Source organism: Boleophthalmus pectinirostris, unplaced genomic scaffold (assembly GCF_026225935.1).
Source record: "Boleophthalmus pectinirostris isolate CB_2022bp ecotype Guang Dong unplaced genomic scaffold, ASM2622593v1 HiC_scaffold_20, whole genome shotgun sequence".
In the NCBI taxonomy this organism is placed as follows: domain Eukaryota; kingdom Metazoa; phylum Chordata; class Actinopteri; order Gobiiformes; family Gobiidae; genus Boleophthalmus; species Boleophthalmus pectinirostris.
In genome coordinates this window covers 32,448,934-32,463,268 of record NW_026571153.1, presented here as the reverse complement: position 1 = coordinate 32,463,268, position 14,335 = coordinate 32,448,934, and the positions used below count along the sequence as shown (strand labels likewise).

The window sequence follows — 14,335 nt, the reverse complement described above, 5'->3', positions numbered from 1 at the left end:
CTGGTTTAGTTCTGGTTTAGACCTGGTTTAGTTCTCATGCAAAATATATTTAATTGAACTGTCTGCCATGTTATAAACTTGTTCCCTCATCAAAAACAGGCCTGAAGAGGTTTTTCCAGGCATGTTTGAATAATCTAATGATCTCCCCTGGGCCCTATTCAAACCTTCATTGTGGCTGTAAGATTCTGTGTGTGTGTGTGTGTGTGTGTGTGTGTGCCCAGGGCGCTGCGTGCTGATGGCCTGTGTGAGAGTCTGCTGTACGGGCTGCCTCTCCTCCTGCGACCCTCCCTCTCCTGGAGCCTGGACTGGGACTACCTGGAGACCAACCACAACCTGTTTCACGCCCTGGGACACGCTCTCAGGGTCTGGACACACCCTACACCTACCACACTGTTACTTCAGATAATACATGTGTTAGAAGAGTAATAGTAGTACTACTTGTTTCCAATCAAAAACAGGCCTGAAAAGGTTTTAGATCCATGCATGTTTGAGGCCCTATTTGACCCTTCCTTACGGTTAGATGTAAGATTTTGTGCAATGCTCTGCCCACAAGCCTACGTCACCCACACAACAGTTTTCCATAAATATACAAAAACATGATACAAAACTGTACACAGCAACTTGATAACCTGATTCCATGTGGAGTAGTTTCATTATTGGGATGCACTCTTTTTGTGTTGTGATAGTGCTTCGAAGGGAGAGTGAGGGGGAACTCAGAGCATCAGTGAAACTTATTAACATGTTCATATATTTTTTGTGTGCAAATATAGCACTTTCAAAAACAAGAAAAGGTAGCATGGTGATCTAAATACGTGATGTGTTAGCAGTTAATACCCCATAGAAATACCTCCTTTACGATTATTCAGCGAAGTCATAATCGTGTTTATTCAGTTAGATCAGGCATGTCCAAACTAAGGCCCATGGGCCAAATGCGGCCCTCAGACAAATTGGCCCAAATTACCTTGCATCGATGAAAAATAAATTTTTTACTGCAAGTTTTTTGGAAATCTACCTTGATAAAGCTGATATTTAACATTTAGTGTGTGGTTTTAAGGATCTTAGCATGAATAAAGTCTGATGGCTCATTCTAATGTGTTAAACATGCACATATTTCAATTATTCACTGTATTGAGCACCAGTCTACGGCCCTCGATTGGCCCTCTGCTTCGCCTGTGTTTAGATACGTGGCCCTTGATGAAAAAAGTTTGGACACCCCTGAGTTAGATCATTTAAAAATATTTGTTCTGGAGATATGCACAGTTAGAATATTATGTATATAGTTTGTAATTAAAGGTATTAAAAGTCCTGTGTGATCTCAGGATAGAGCTCTGCCCTTGGTCCAGTCACGTTTTGACTTTCCTGACACATTGTTAGTCAAATATCATGTGAATATTGTCATCAAGATGCAAATGCAAAATGTAGGAACTGCCCACCTGTATTCAGTTCACAAAATAATCAGAGAGAACAAAACAATTTTAGCTGTCACTGCTTTTTCAATCAGTCAATATTTCCAAAATTACATTTAAAATAAGCTGCTTTTAACCAGTTTGTTTCTGTTTCATGAGCTTGACTTTCACAAAGCTGCCATGTTAGATCTCATGTTCTTGTGGTTCCTCTGTCAGAGCCGAGGCCTGTTCCTCCTGCTACAGACTGACTCATCCCACAAGTCTGCACCTGGAACAGCTACAGGTTTGATCCTTCACATGCTCCACTTTACAATACACTTATATCAGGAGTGGGCAATTCCTTTTTGCCATGGGGCCACATGAGTAACAGAAAATATTGTGGAGGGACAAAATGCTTAACTCAGTTCTGCATAATATTAATAGTATTTATTTATAAAAAGCCATAAATAGCAGTGTTTTGACAAGCTGGTAAAACTGATAAGAGTATATGTTATGACAAAGCAATGAAAAAGTGAGGTTACCAAAATGCAAAAAAAAAAAAAAATTATAAAAACACCTCTAAAATAAAAGCAAAGCAGCTTTAGCCCCATGTCTGAGGTAAAATTATACAATTTGTTTAATTTGTAATTCCAAATGATTTTAAACAGGCAGAGACACAGACAGAGACACAGACAGAAACACAGACAAATACACAGACAGAGACACAGACAGAGACACAGATACAGAGACACAGATACAGAGACATAGACAGATACACAGAGAGAGACACAGACAGAGACACAGACAGAAACACAGACAGAGACACAGACAGATACACAGAGAGAGACGCAGACAGAGACACAGACAGACACACAGACAGAGATGTTCATCTTCATGTTAATAACATGAGAAAGAAGCTCAATAAAAACATACTACTACATTGCAATTTTCACAAGTCTGTTGGACGTGATGTCAGCATCCTACAAAGCGTTAACCATTCAGATAGCTCATTCGAATAAACAACAGTGACAGTAAAACAAAGTATGTCTGTAAACAAGAAACCCATCTATACACGTATACAATCATCTACAGATTTGATCCTTCACACGATCCACTATACACATATACAGTGACCTTAAGTAAAGTAAACCTGCGTTGTGTGTGTACAGGTGTGTTCTCTCACTACGTGCTCCAGCCCTCCCCCTCCCTGTCTCTGCTGCTGAAGCCTGTGGTCTCCAGAGAGCTGCTCCTGCCCTGCTCCATGGGCCCCAGCAGCAAGGAGCCCTGTCCCGAGGCTCACAGGACAGTGCAGGTACCAGCCAGAGGGGGCGCCACACACTGACAGGCCTGTACATACGGCTGCTGTCCCTGCTGTTGCTCTAGCTACCTGTCTGTCTGTTTATTTATGTAAAGCAGAATTGACACACAAAGTACTCTTAATACTTGACTTGTATATTCTGTCGCCTGCGTTCTCATAGTGACGTACATATTGTGTCTCTCCAGGCGTGTCTCGGTCAGTTGGAGGAGGAGTTTGTGTTCAACCCTCTGCTCCTCAACAGTAACCTGTACCTCCATCTGCAGAGCCGCCGCCTGCACTCCCACTCCAGATACCCATACAAGTACTGCAACCTCTGTACTATAGTATCACAGTGTACCACAGTATACCTTTATGTACCTCACAGTCCAGATACCCACACAAATACTACAGTACCACTATGTATGTTACAATTCAGATACTCATAAGTCCTACTACCTACAGTATATATACTGTAGTACCACAATATACACCAGCCCAGATACACATAATTGTATTATGTATATTTTTCTTTTTTTTTTCCAGGTGACATTTTGTCAAAGCATTATGGTCTTACCTAGCTTTCAGTTGATAAAATAACCTGTGTAAAGTTGGCCCCTCATCAAACACAAACCTACACAAAAACAATGTCAATTGTTTGTGCTTTGTTTGTGCTGCAAAAAGTTTTGTTTGTGCTGCTTTAGTATTTGAGATATTAGCGATTCTTTTATAGATCAAATTTGGGTCAGCCAGTTCCCCAGGAAGTTTCAAAATACTCTATAACGGCCCAAAATGGTGTCAGTTGTTTGTGCAGCTGTAGAAAAGTCTGTATTATTATATAAAATATGAATCAAAAGCAAGTTACTAAAGACTGATACAGACTTTACCACAGCCTGAGATTGTTTATCTTCACTAGTTTTTAGGAGTTTTGTTAAAGCCGCTGCCGTCAGCTGAGCAGAAATATCATATACTGTAATTTCTTCAAAAATAATAAATAATAATTTTAGAAATATACTCGCACAAATGAAAATTGTCAGAGCACAGATGAAATTCAAACATTTCATATAATTTTCTGCCTGTTTTGAGGCTATATAACATTTTGAGGGGCTGGACTGCTGATATCTTAAAAACCGTAATCCCACAAACTAAACTTTTTGCAGCACAAAACATCACAAACACAGCGCAAATGACTGACACCATTTTGGGCCATTTTAGAGCATTTTGAAGTTTCCTGGAGGCTGCTGACCCCAATTTGACCTGTAAAAGAATCACTAATATCTCCAAAAGTAAAGCAGCACAAATGAAACGTCTTGCAGCACAAAACAGTAGAAACAACTGACATAGTTTTTGTGCAAGTTTGCATTTGATGGGGGCCAACTTCACGCAGGTGAGAAACCATACTGATTTAGTCGACTAGATGTATCCCCAATAATGATGTTAAAATATTACATTTGTACTGTTTCACTCAAAGATATTATTAAGAAAAAAAAAATAAACGTAATGTATGTTTAATGTAACTTACAACAGCACTCATAATTACTGCTGTGGCATTCTGTACAGGGCTGCACCTGAAAACCCCAGCCAGCCACTAGAGGGCAGCAAAAGCACAGGCAGCAGACAGCACAGACAGGTGAGAGACAGCCACACTAGATATACCAGTGAAAAGTTTGGAAACACACTCTCATTCAGTGTATATTTTCTTTACATTCCTACTTTCTACATTTTATATACACATAGAACATCAAATATATGGAATTATGGAGAGAAGAATTGTTTGTTTGTTTATATAGTTCACATGTGTCATTCATAGTTGCTTCGGTTAGAATCTACAGTGTGAATAATCATGGAAAAAAAACATAAGTATATTTTACAATGGATACTTTTTACTTTTACTACACTACAATTTAAGAGCAGGTATTTGTACTTTCTATTCCACTACATTTTGAATTGGACTGAGAAGTAAAAAGTACTTTTCTTTAAAGTTTTAGCACATTTTATTTGTAGTAGTTTTTATAGTAGTTAGAAGTAAAAAGTACTTTTCTTTACAGTTTTAGCACATTTTATTTGAATTAACATCCCAACTTTGAGCAAACCAAACACAGAAATGCACAAACACAGTTACAAAAGTAAAAAAAATCAGTCCTTTAATTGTTCAAAAAATCTTGGCAATTTTTTTTTTTTTAATCTTTAATTACATTTTTAAATAGGTACGTTAATACTTTTACTTTATTTGTGTAGCTTTTTGCCCATGTATCTGTACTTTGAGTGTATTAACAGGTTAAAAATAACCCCTAAAATCATATGAAAATTACTTTTTATTTTTCAGTCCAGCTAAAAAAAATACAGTACGGATATCCGCTTTCAAATGCAGTAGCGGCAGTAGTAGAGCATCAGTCCATTGATCCGAAGGTTGGCGTTTCAAATCAGATCCTGCTCTCGACATAAACAACATTGGTTAGCAGCCAGATCCTTAGAGTCTGGAGTAAAAACGTGTGTGTGAATGTGTGTGTGAATGGGTGAGTGGTTCCTTGATGTAAAGAGCTCAGAGTGCCTTGAAAGTGGAAAAGCACTGTAAATATGTGACCATAGAGTAAAAGTAAAAAGCACTCAAGTAAAGTACAGATACCAAAAACTTTTACTTAAGTACAGCACTTTACTACTTTTGAACAAGAAGTCAGTGGAGCAATTCTATGCTATTAATTTAGATCATTTTAGATTAGTAGTGCTGTTTACAATAACACCCTACAGAGGGAGAACACCGTGACATCATGTTTAGTCAAAAATGATTAAATGTGAATAAATATGTGAAAAATATTGAGCTCAAAATTGAACTTTGACCTTATTTGTCAGTTCCTGTTTTCTGCCTTTGTATCATGAGCCAAAAATAAGAAATCGTGCAAAATGCAAAAGGCAGAAATGTATGTGTGTATGTTTTGTTTGTGATAGTTCATAAATATATGTTATTTTAAAATCTAACCTCTCGTCTTCTTCTTTTTGTTGCTGTCTTGGCTCAGGGTATTAACACATTCAATAAATACACTTTTGTATTCAATTATACTTCAGTTATCTTTAATGTGAAAGTATTTGATGTATTCATTCATACTGTACACACTATACTGCAAAGTAACGTGTCTGTCAAACTGTTTAACTGTGTAAGTGTCGCTGCACGATCCTGATCAGCACTAAACAGGAAATTCAAACAAACTCCCTGATGACCGGACCTTGGTGAGGTGTTCTTATAATGGATGGAAGTCTAGAGAAAGTTGCCTTTGCATGACTCCTTATTTTGGCTCATGATACAAGGTCAGAGAACAGGAACTGACAAATAAGGGTCAAGGGTCAATTCTGAGCTCAATATTTTTCGCAAACAAATATTTCTTCATTAGAGCAACTAGAATTTTGAGAGCCCTACCAATTATACTTTTGTCTGGACAAAAGAGAAACTATTTTTTTTCTCAGTTTCACACTCCAGCGAGTTAAAGGGCCCATCTCATGCAAAATAACTCTTTTCACATTGTATCTTCTGCACATAAACAAGCACAATTTGGGTTTTGGAACATCCATTACACAATAGTTATGAAATCTTACTGATTTCTTGGACACAAGATTTCTTGGTCACAGACCAGGAACTATGAAAGGCCGACTATTGCTCAGCCCCCCACCCGTCCTGAGAAAGCACAGGCTCCACCCTCCAAACTTGACGTAGACTCTGAATGAGCCGCCCTTCCTCCGCCCATCTCACGGAGGGAGCTGTTTATTAAGTGCTGTCCCCCCCCCCAAAAAAAAAAAACATGCAAGAAAGGAGTAAACCTGAGGGAGGCTTCAGGAGCAGACATCAGAGAAAAGAACCAAACTCTATTGGTCTCAGTGAGGAGTTTAGATCTTCTCTCCTCTCCGTGTCTCCTCTGTGGGTGAAACTTCCTCAACCATTTTCAGCAGAATCGAGGAGAGGAATGGAGGAGAAGGAAGCGAGGAAAGAGAAATGGGATGTGGCCAATGAAAACAATGTAAAATCATGAGCTACATATGATATTGTTTAAAAGGCTGGACTACTCTTTTCACTAAAACACACTTCAGATCATTACAGTTTAAGAGTTAGTTACAAATACATATATAATCCTTTCCCCTTTGGTCATTTTTAGGGTTTAAAATTTTTTGTTCCACGACTGTTAAGTGTCGAGAGGAGCCAGTTGAGGTGGCTCGGGCATCTGTTCCGGATGCCTCCTGGGCGCCTCCCTCGGGAGGTGTTCCGGGCATGTCCCACCGGGAGGAGGCCCCGGGAAAGACCCAGGACACGCTGGAGGGACTATGTCTCTCGGCTGGCCTGGGAACGCCTCGGGGTCCCCCCGGAGGAGCTGGAGGACGTGTCTGGGGTGAAGGAAGTCTGGAAGTCCCTGCTTAGACTGCTGCCCCCCGCGACCCGGCCCCGGATAAGTGGAAGAAAATGGATGGATGGATGGACTGTTACCTAGCAACCGTGTTATAGAGTGGTCCAAAACTCCTTAAAGGTGCACTGTGTAACTTTTTGAGTGGGGATCCATCACCTGCTTGCTCACATTGCTCTGCCTAGAATGTTCCACACTATGGCATTAAACAGCTATACGTTACATTTATTTAATCACAGATGGTTTTATACATCAAAAATATGAAAAACAGGCATTATGACTGTGAGCTTGGTCTCCTCTCCACAGATCTGACCTGTAGCTTAAACTGGCTTAGTCACACACACACAAAACACAATTCCAGTTATGTTTTTGAGGAAGTAACAACATTGTAACATGGTTTACAGCTCACAAGTCAATTTTGTGTAATATAGGACCTGAAAATCTGAAATGTTTATTAAAAAAAAAAAAAATTAGATAATTGGAATAATTGTCCAGAAGAAGTTAATTTGTATACCACTCTCTTCCACTTTAAAAAGAAGTGTAAATGTTTAACTCTGGGCAGATACATGAATTATGATACTTCATTTTCATTCATTTTCCCCATAGAATTTTAGACTTTTTCATAACTCGTTCATTGATTCATTTGTAACTTTGTGGTTGGGGATCCTTCACCTGCTTGTTTCCATGGAGATATCATTACTCTGCCTGGAATGTTCCACAGTGTGACATTAACAGATCTACTTTACATTTATTCAATTACAGGTGGTTTTATAGCTCAAAAAGTAAACGTAATAAACAGGCATTCTGACCTTGAGCGGGGTCACCTTTCCACAGATCTGACCTGTCACTTGGGCTGACTTAGTCTCCATGGAGATAGAAAGGTTTAATACCATATTGTGAAACATTCCAGACAGAAAAAAAAGCCTCAAAAAAGTGTTTGAAAGACCCTCCACCAGAAAAGTTATACAAAGCACCTTTAATGTACACAAATAATTTTTTTAGCAAATAAAAATAGAAGAAAACATCTTTATTTTGTTGAAATAATGTTTCAATAATTAAACATATAAATAATAGTGTTTCTTTTGTGTAAATTGTGACAAACTTTTAGACTGAATTCTCCCTGGTGTGAGACTCTACTTCCTGTAATTTTCAACATATTTTTCAACTTCTCTTTTTGATTTATGTGAAACTATTATGAATTACATTTTCATATGCACAGCAGGTATTATTAAGTCAAAATTAGATCATTATTAAGCCAAAATTAGACCAAATATGTGGGAAAAACACACAATGCCTTCTTTAACCTACTTCTTTTGCTTGCGTGTTTGAATTATAATGGCATTTTAATGGCAGTATGCTGAGTCACGGTGCTGATAACATTATGCAAATACTGAGTCCAATGGTCCTCTGTGTAACTGCCCTCACGCTGTAGTCTTACTTCTGTCACGCCCGTGTACTTATACTGCAGATGGTGCTTTCAGAGTCTGCTGTGTGGCATTGTCCCTTTTTTAAATATCATCTGATTGTATACCCACGAAACGAGGACGTCCGGAGTTCTCACAAAAAAAAATGTCTGGCTGATTTCACACGCAGTAAAGGAGCTATACCTGATTTTGACTGTCTAAACAACGTGAAAAGCAGAAGTAGGTCATTTGAAACAGTTTGCAGTGGTCCAAAGTTATTCCTCACATACCTTACACATTCAGTGACCTAATCATGTGACTGTTTTTGATAGTCTTTATGATGAGGATGCACTGCGACAATTTAAAGCTGAGATTTCTGCCTTTAATTGTGTAAAAAGTACTGTACATATGTCTTGCCCCAGTACAGATATATTGTATAAGAGTATTGTCTGCATCAGTGGTGGCTGGTCAATAGAGGGCGTAAGTGTGCCGCACTCCCCAACTTGACCTAGATAAAAACATGTATAAAGTCATTAAAGTCATAAAATCATTTTGTATTAAAATGATTTCTATTCATTTAAGATAGTTCAGCCAATGGTGACCACAATGACTGTCTGTTTCTGACACTGGTTCTTATAATACAGTATATAGCCTATATATAATACATACATTTATCATTTTGGCCATAAGCTAAAAAAATTTATTCCACCAGCCACCATTAGTCTGCATCTATAATAGACAGCATTTTAATGTCTGACAATCAGGAAGTGCGCGGTTACTGCCAGCTGTTGTGAGCCAAACTCATCTCTGGCCGACACCGTCCACAGTCGATGGATTTTCATTTATTTATTTATTTATTTTTTGTTTATCATAATTACAAGGCTGCCACATCTCTATAACACCATTTTGAACTTTCATTGACAGTTTGAAACAAAAATCCTCCACACAACCTTTAAGTAAAATTACAGATACAGAGGTAAAAATTTAATCAAGCAAAAATATCACATGCTTAAGTCAGAGTATTTAAGTACCCATTTGTACGTATTTGTCCAAGTGTTGTTAATTTGTTAAAATGTAGTGATTAGGGGTGTGCAAAAATATTGAAATATCAATATTAGGGGTGTCAAATTATCGCGTTAATTGTGATTAATTAATTACAGTCATATTTAGCGCGTTATGTTTTTTAATCGCGTTAATCTCATTTTTAATCTCTAACTTTACTGTTTCTATATGCGAGTTGCTTTATTATAAAATCTGTTTTTATGTGTTGTTGGGACAACAACACACACACACACAAAATACATTTATAATTTTTTTATTTCGATAATTCCACTCATTGCCGGAAACCCACACAAAACGCGTGCAGTAAGAGCGATGTAAACGTCATGTTCACGTTGCCGGCGTCAGTCACGATGGACGAGGTGGAAGAGCCAGTAGAACAGAGGCAGCAGTGCACAGGTAAAAACACATTCGTGTCTTGGAAATTCTTCTCCCGACGTGAAATATAAAAGAAAATAACAAATATAAAATCGCCTACAACTTAAATGTCACTGGTGAAAACAACCTGCATAGACTCATGATGTCTGCACTACTGTCCTATACACAAACACACACACACACACACACACAAACACACACACACACACACACACACAAACATACACACACACAAACCCAAACACACACAAACACACACCTTCATCATCGTCATTAACCTGAGAACGCGCGGACCACGTTTCCTTCCGTAGTTACCGCGCGGACACCGACGTGCTCCCGTGAGCCGCATGTGGATCGTGTTTTCTCGCGTAAACCGCGCTTCCTCCTGTGCGCCTCTAAACCAGAACTAACACCAAGACGAAAACCAGGACTAATCCAGTCCAGGACTAAACCAGGACTAAACCAGAACTAAACCAGGTCTAAACCAGGTCTAAACCAGGACTAAACCAGGTCTAAACCAGGTCTAAACCAGGTCTAAACCAGGACTAAACCAGAACTAAAACCAGGACTAAACCAGGACTAAACCAGAACTAACACCAGGACTAAAACCAGGTCTAAACCAGGTCTAAACCAGGTCTAAACTAGGACTAAACCAGGACTAAACCAGGACTAAACCAAAACGAAAACCAGAACTAAAACCAGAACTAAAACCAGGTCTAAACCAGGACTAAACCAGAACTAAAACCAGGACTAACCCATTCCAGGACTAAACTAGGACTAAAGTAGGACTAAAGCAGGTCTAAACCAGGACTAAAACCAGGACTAACCCATTCCAGGACTAAACTAGGACTAAACTAGGACTAAAGTAGGACTAAAGCAGGTCTAAACCAGAACTAACACCAGGACTAAAACCAGGACTAACCCATTCCAGGACTAAACTAGGACTAAAGTAGGACTAAACCAGGTCTAAACCAGGACTAAACCAGAACTAAAACCAGGACTAAACCAGGACTAAACCAGAACTAACACCAGGACTAAAACCAGGTCTAAACCAGGTCTAAACTAGGACTAAACCAGGACTAAACCAAAACGAAAACCAGAACTAAAACCAGAACTAAAACCAGGTCTAAACCAGGACTAAACCAGAACTAACACCAGGACTAAAACCAGGACTAACCCATTCCAGGACTAAACTAGGACTAAAGTAGGACTAAAGCAGGTCTAAACCAGGACTAACCCATTCCAGGACTAAACTAGGACTAAACTAGGACTAAAGTAGGACTAAAGCAGTCTAAACCAGAACTAACACCAGGACTAAAACCAGGACTAACCCATTCCAGGACTAAACTAGGACTAAAGTAGGACTAAACCAGGTCTAAACCAGGACTAAAACCAGTGATCTCATATATAAAGCATTTCTCTATCAATAATATTTTTAATATGGTTAAGGAAAGACTGGACTTTTTATTGTCTTTAAGTAGACAAAAGTTATTATGTTCAGATTTCCTCGTCTTTGCTACTTTACAGCAAACAGTTTCTTATTCATGGAGACTTGGGCTCAACAGCCAATTTGGAGAGATTTGTTAAACAATAAATGACTTTATAAAGTCACTTTTTTTGTTCTATATCTGCCACAATAATGTAATAATGAATTTAAATGAAAATACCTCAAATTGAAGGCTTTTCTCAGCAATTTTTAGGTGAGATTAAAAAGAGATTAATTAGATTAATTTATTACAGATCATAATGAATTAATCTCTCAATTTTTTTAATCGCATGACAGCACTAATCAATATATTGTATCGTTTAATGTGATGATACAGTATCGATATCGTGGGCTGCTGTTTTCATATATTGCCAACAGTATTTTTTGGTATATTTTACTAAATTATTTTGTTAGAGCTACTTTTGTTGTTTGTTCATTGGAAGGAAAGTCATTTATGCGACACATTTGACATTTTCACAGTTTTGAGGATTAAAATGTTTGTGTTTCATATGAACTTTGCACAAGAAGTGGTTTAACAAAAACAATTAGTATCACAGCCATGATTTAGCCTTTACTTTTTAATTGAACCATATCGAATCGATTTGAAATATATCGTTTTGAATCAAAAGTGCACTGCATCGAGGTATGTATCGTATCAACAACTTTTGAATGATACCCAGCCCTAGTAGTGATATTGATTAAAACATGATACATGTTTTGGTTTGCAGTAGCAATAAAAATCAATTTATACATTTTTCTTATGCATTTTAAGTATTTAACCAGTAATGGAAACAAAGTGTAACAAAGTACAAAAAGTAAAAATACAATGCTCAAGTAAAATTTTTAGGTATCTGTACATAACTCAAGTATGTTTTACAGTGGGTACTTTTTACTTTTACTCAATACATTTGAGAGCAGGTATCTGTACTTTCTACTCCACTACATTTTTAGAAGGACACTTCAGCATTTTAGACATAGGGCCTCATTTCCTAGTGAGCCAGAGTGTTGGAGACATGTGGAGACACTTTTTAAAATATTCCATCCAGTCCTTGTATTTGCAGAGGTCACTGGTGCTAGGCTAGTGCATGTCAATGGTCATAGTTCTCCTGCTACTAAAAACAGTCTTACCCACTCCACAAAACACCCGAAACAAATTTGGTATTACACTAGACTGTTCATGTGAATGTCTGTGTTGATAGAATAATGTTTGAAATAAAACTAACCTTGCATCACATGAATTGTCGCATGAGGGACTATTTTCTCATATATCAGTCCACCGCTGCCAAGCTTTCTATCAGGAAGTATAACTCCATGCTGTTCAGACATAAATCCTTCAAATGCAAGGTTGGTTTTACTTCTACAATTATTCTATCAACACAGACATTCACTTCGACAATCTGGTGTAATAATAGATTTGTTTCGGGTGTTTTGTGGAGTGGATAAGACTGTTTTTAGTGGCAGGCTAACTATGGCCATTGACATGCACTAGCCTAGCACCAGCGACCTCTGCAAATACAAGGACTGGATGGAATATTTTAAAAGTGTCTCCACACGTCTCCAACACTCTGGCTCACGAGGAAATGAGGTCCTATGTCCAAAATTCTGAACTGTCCCTTTAACTGGACTGAAAAGTAAAAAAGTTATTTTCTTTTGCTCATCTCTGGTTTCTGAAAGTTTGTGAAAAGCGCTTATAAACTTTAAGGATACTCGGAATACGTCAGGTAAGTGAGGAATGACTTTGGACCAGGAGTGTAAAGGAGTGGGAAATAGTGAAAGTATAAAGTACACAAGGTAACTAGTACAGGAGTAATTTGTGTTTCTTTTTTTCTTCCCATTTCCTTTCAGAGCTTGATTTGTCATTGTATTATAAATATGTGATTATTTGACCATGTACCATTCTAAGCTCAAAATGTATATAAAAAAAGTCAATCCAAATCAACTAGTTGTGTTTTTCCCATTTTTGGTACAGCGCCATAAGAGATGAGGGAACACATGGTTAAAAACTTATAAAAGTGGATTTTACATATGTCCCTTTAAGTTTGTCCTTGACTCTGCCTCGCTCCTCAGGGCCGACAGTCTGCAGCCAGCAGTAAGGCGAGGGCCAGCGTAGCTCCTCTACACCCCTCCTCCGCCCTGAGAGCATCCTCCCGTCCCGCTCTCACCCTCCTCAGCAGCGGCAGCCGGGGGCCCGACCGCACGACTCTGGCCCCTTGCGTGAGCTTGATGACGGACGTGAATGGAGAGACAGACCTAGACCCAGATGTGGACATCCTGTGAGGAGACAGTGAGGAAGGGCTGGTTCAGAGCATTGCCAAAAACTCACGATATACAAATTACAATGAATTGAGTTAAGAATATTTTTGGTTTAATCCTGTTTGTTGAATTTGTTGCTGTGTGTAGACCTTTTGACTACTTTCAAGGTATTTTGAGTTGAAATAAAAAAGTAGAATCAAGACTTAATGCTCCTATATTACAAATAACTGACTCTTGTGATGTCTTGTAGTGGTACTTTTAAAAGTGAACAGCTCCTTTACTTCAGTAGAGATTAGTAGTTCCAGAGCTGAAATCATCCAAATGATTCTAGTGAAGGTGTATGAAGTTTAAAAACACAGTGGAGCACTTCCGGTATTATCACATGACATCACAAAGTGGAACAGAGTGTTTTCAGTGTGAGAGAAGAACTCAGCCTAAGTATGCATGTTTCTGTATTAAACATGTTTTTGAGGAGGAAACTACATTAGATCAGATCAGAGAATATGTATGTAATATGTAATATGGGCCCTTTAAAGCCAAACTACAGAACAAGCAGAGCACTCACGTCTCCATGGAGACAATCAGGGCCATCAGAAAAGTGACATAATAGGACTTTAACATTGAGAGTAGTTGATGTTTTAGATTTGTCTTGTATTTCAGGGTTTGTGAATTACACACATGATTGCTCTCAC

At 38.4% G+C, this 14,335-nt stretch overlaps 1 protein-coding gene across 1 annotated transcript in view; it reads left to right on the top strand.

Moving 5' to 3' along the window:
• The window catches only part of m1ap (meiosis 1 associated protein), a 67,220-nt gene extending 53,553 nt beyond the window's left edge, over positions 1 to 13,667 (top strand). The window contains exons 7-12 of the mRNA XM_055156548.1: positions 222 to 363; positions 1,623 to 1,689; positions 2,555 to 2,697; positions 2,889 to 3,004; positions 4,240 to 4,309; positions 13,458 to 13,667. Coding sequence (XP_055012523.1) covers positions 222 to 363; positions 1,623 to 1,689; positions 2,555 to 2,697; positions 2,889 to 3,004; positions 4,240 to 4,309; positions 13,458 to 13,667 — 748 coding nt within the window. The remainder of the gene's footprint in view (positions 1 to 221; positions 364 to 1,622; positions 1,690 to 2,554; positions 2,698 to 2,888; positions 3,005 to 4,239; positions 4,310 to 13,457) is intronic.
• Positions 13,668 to 14,335: the final 668 nt, after the last annotated feature.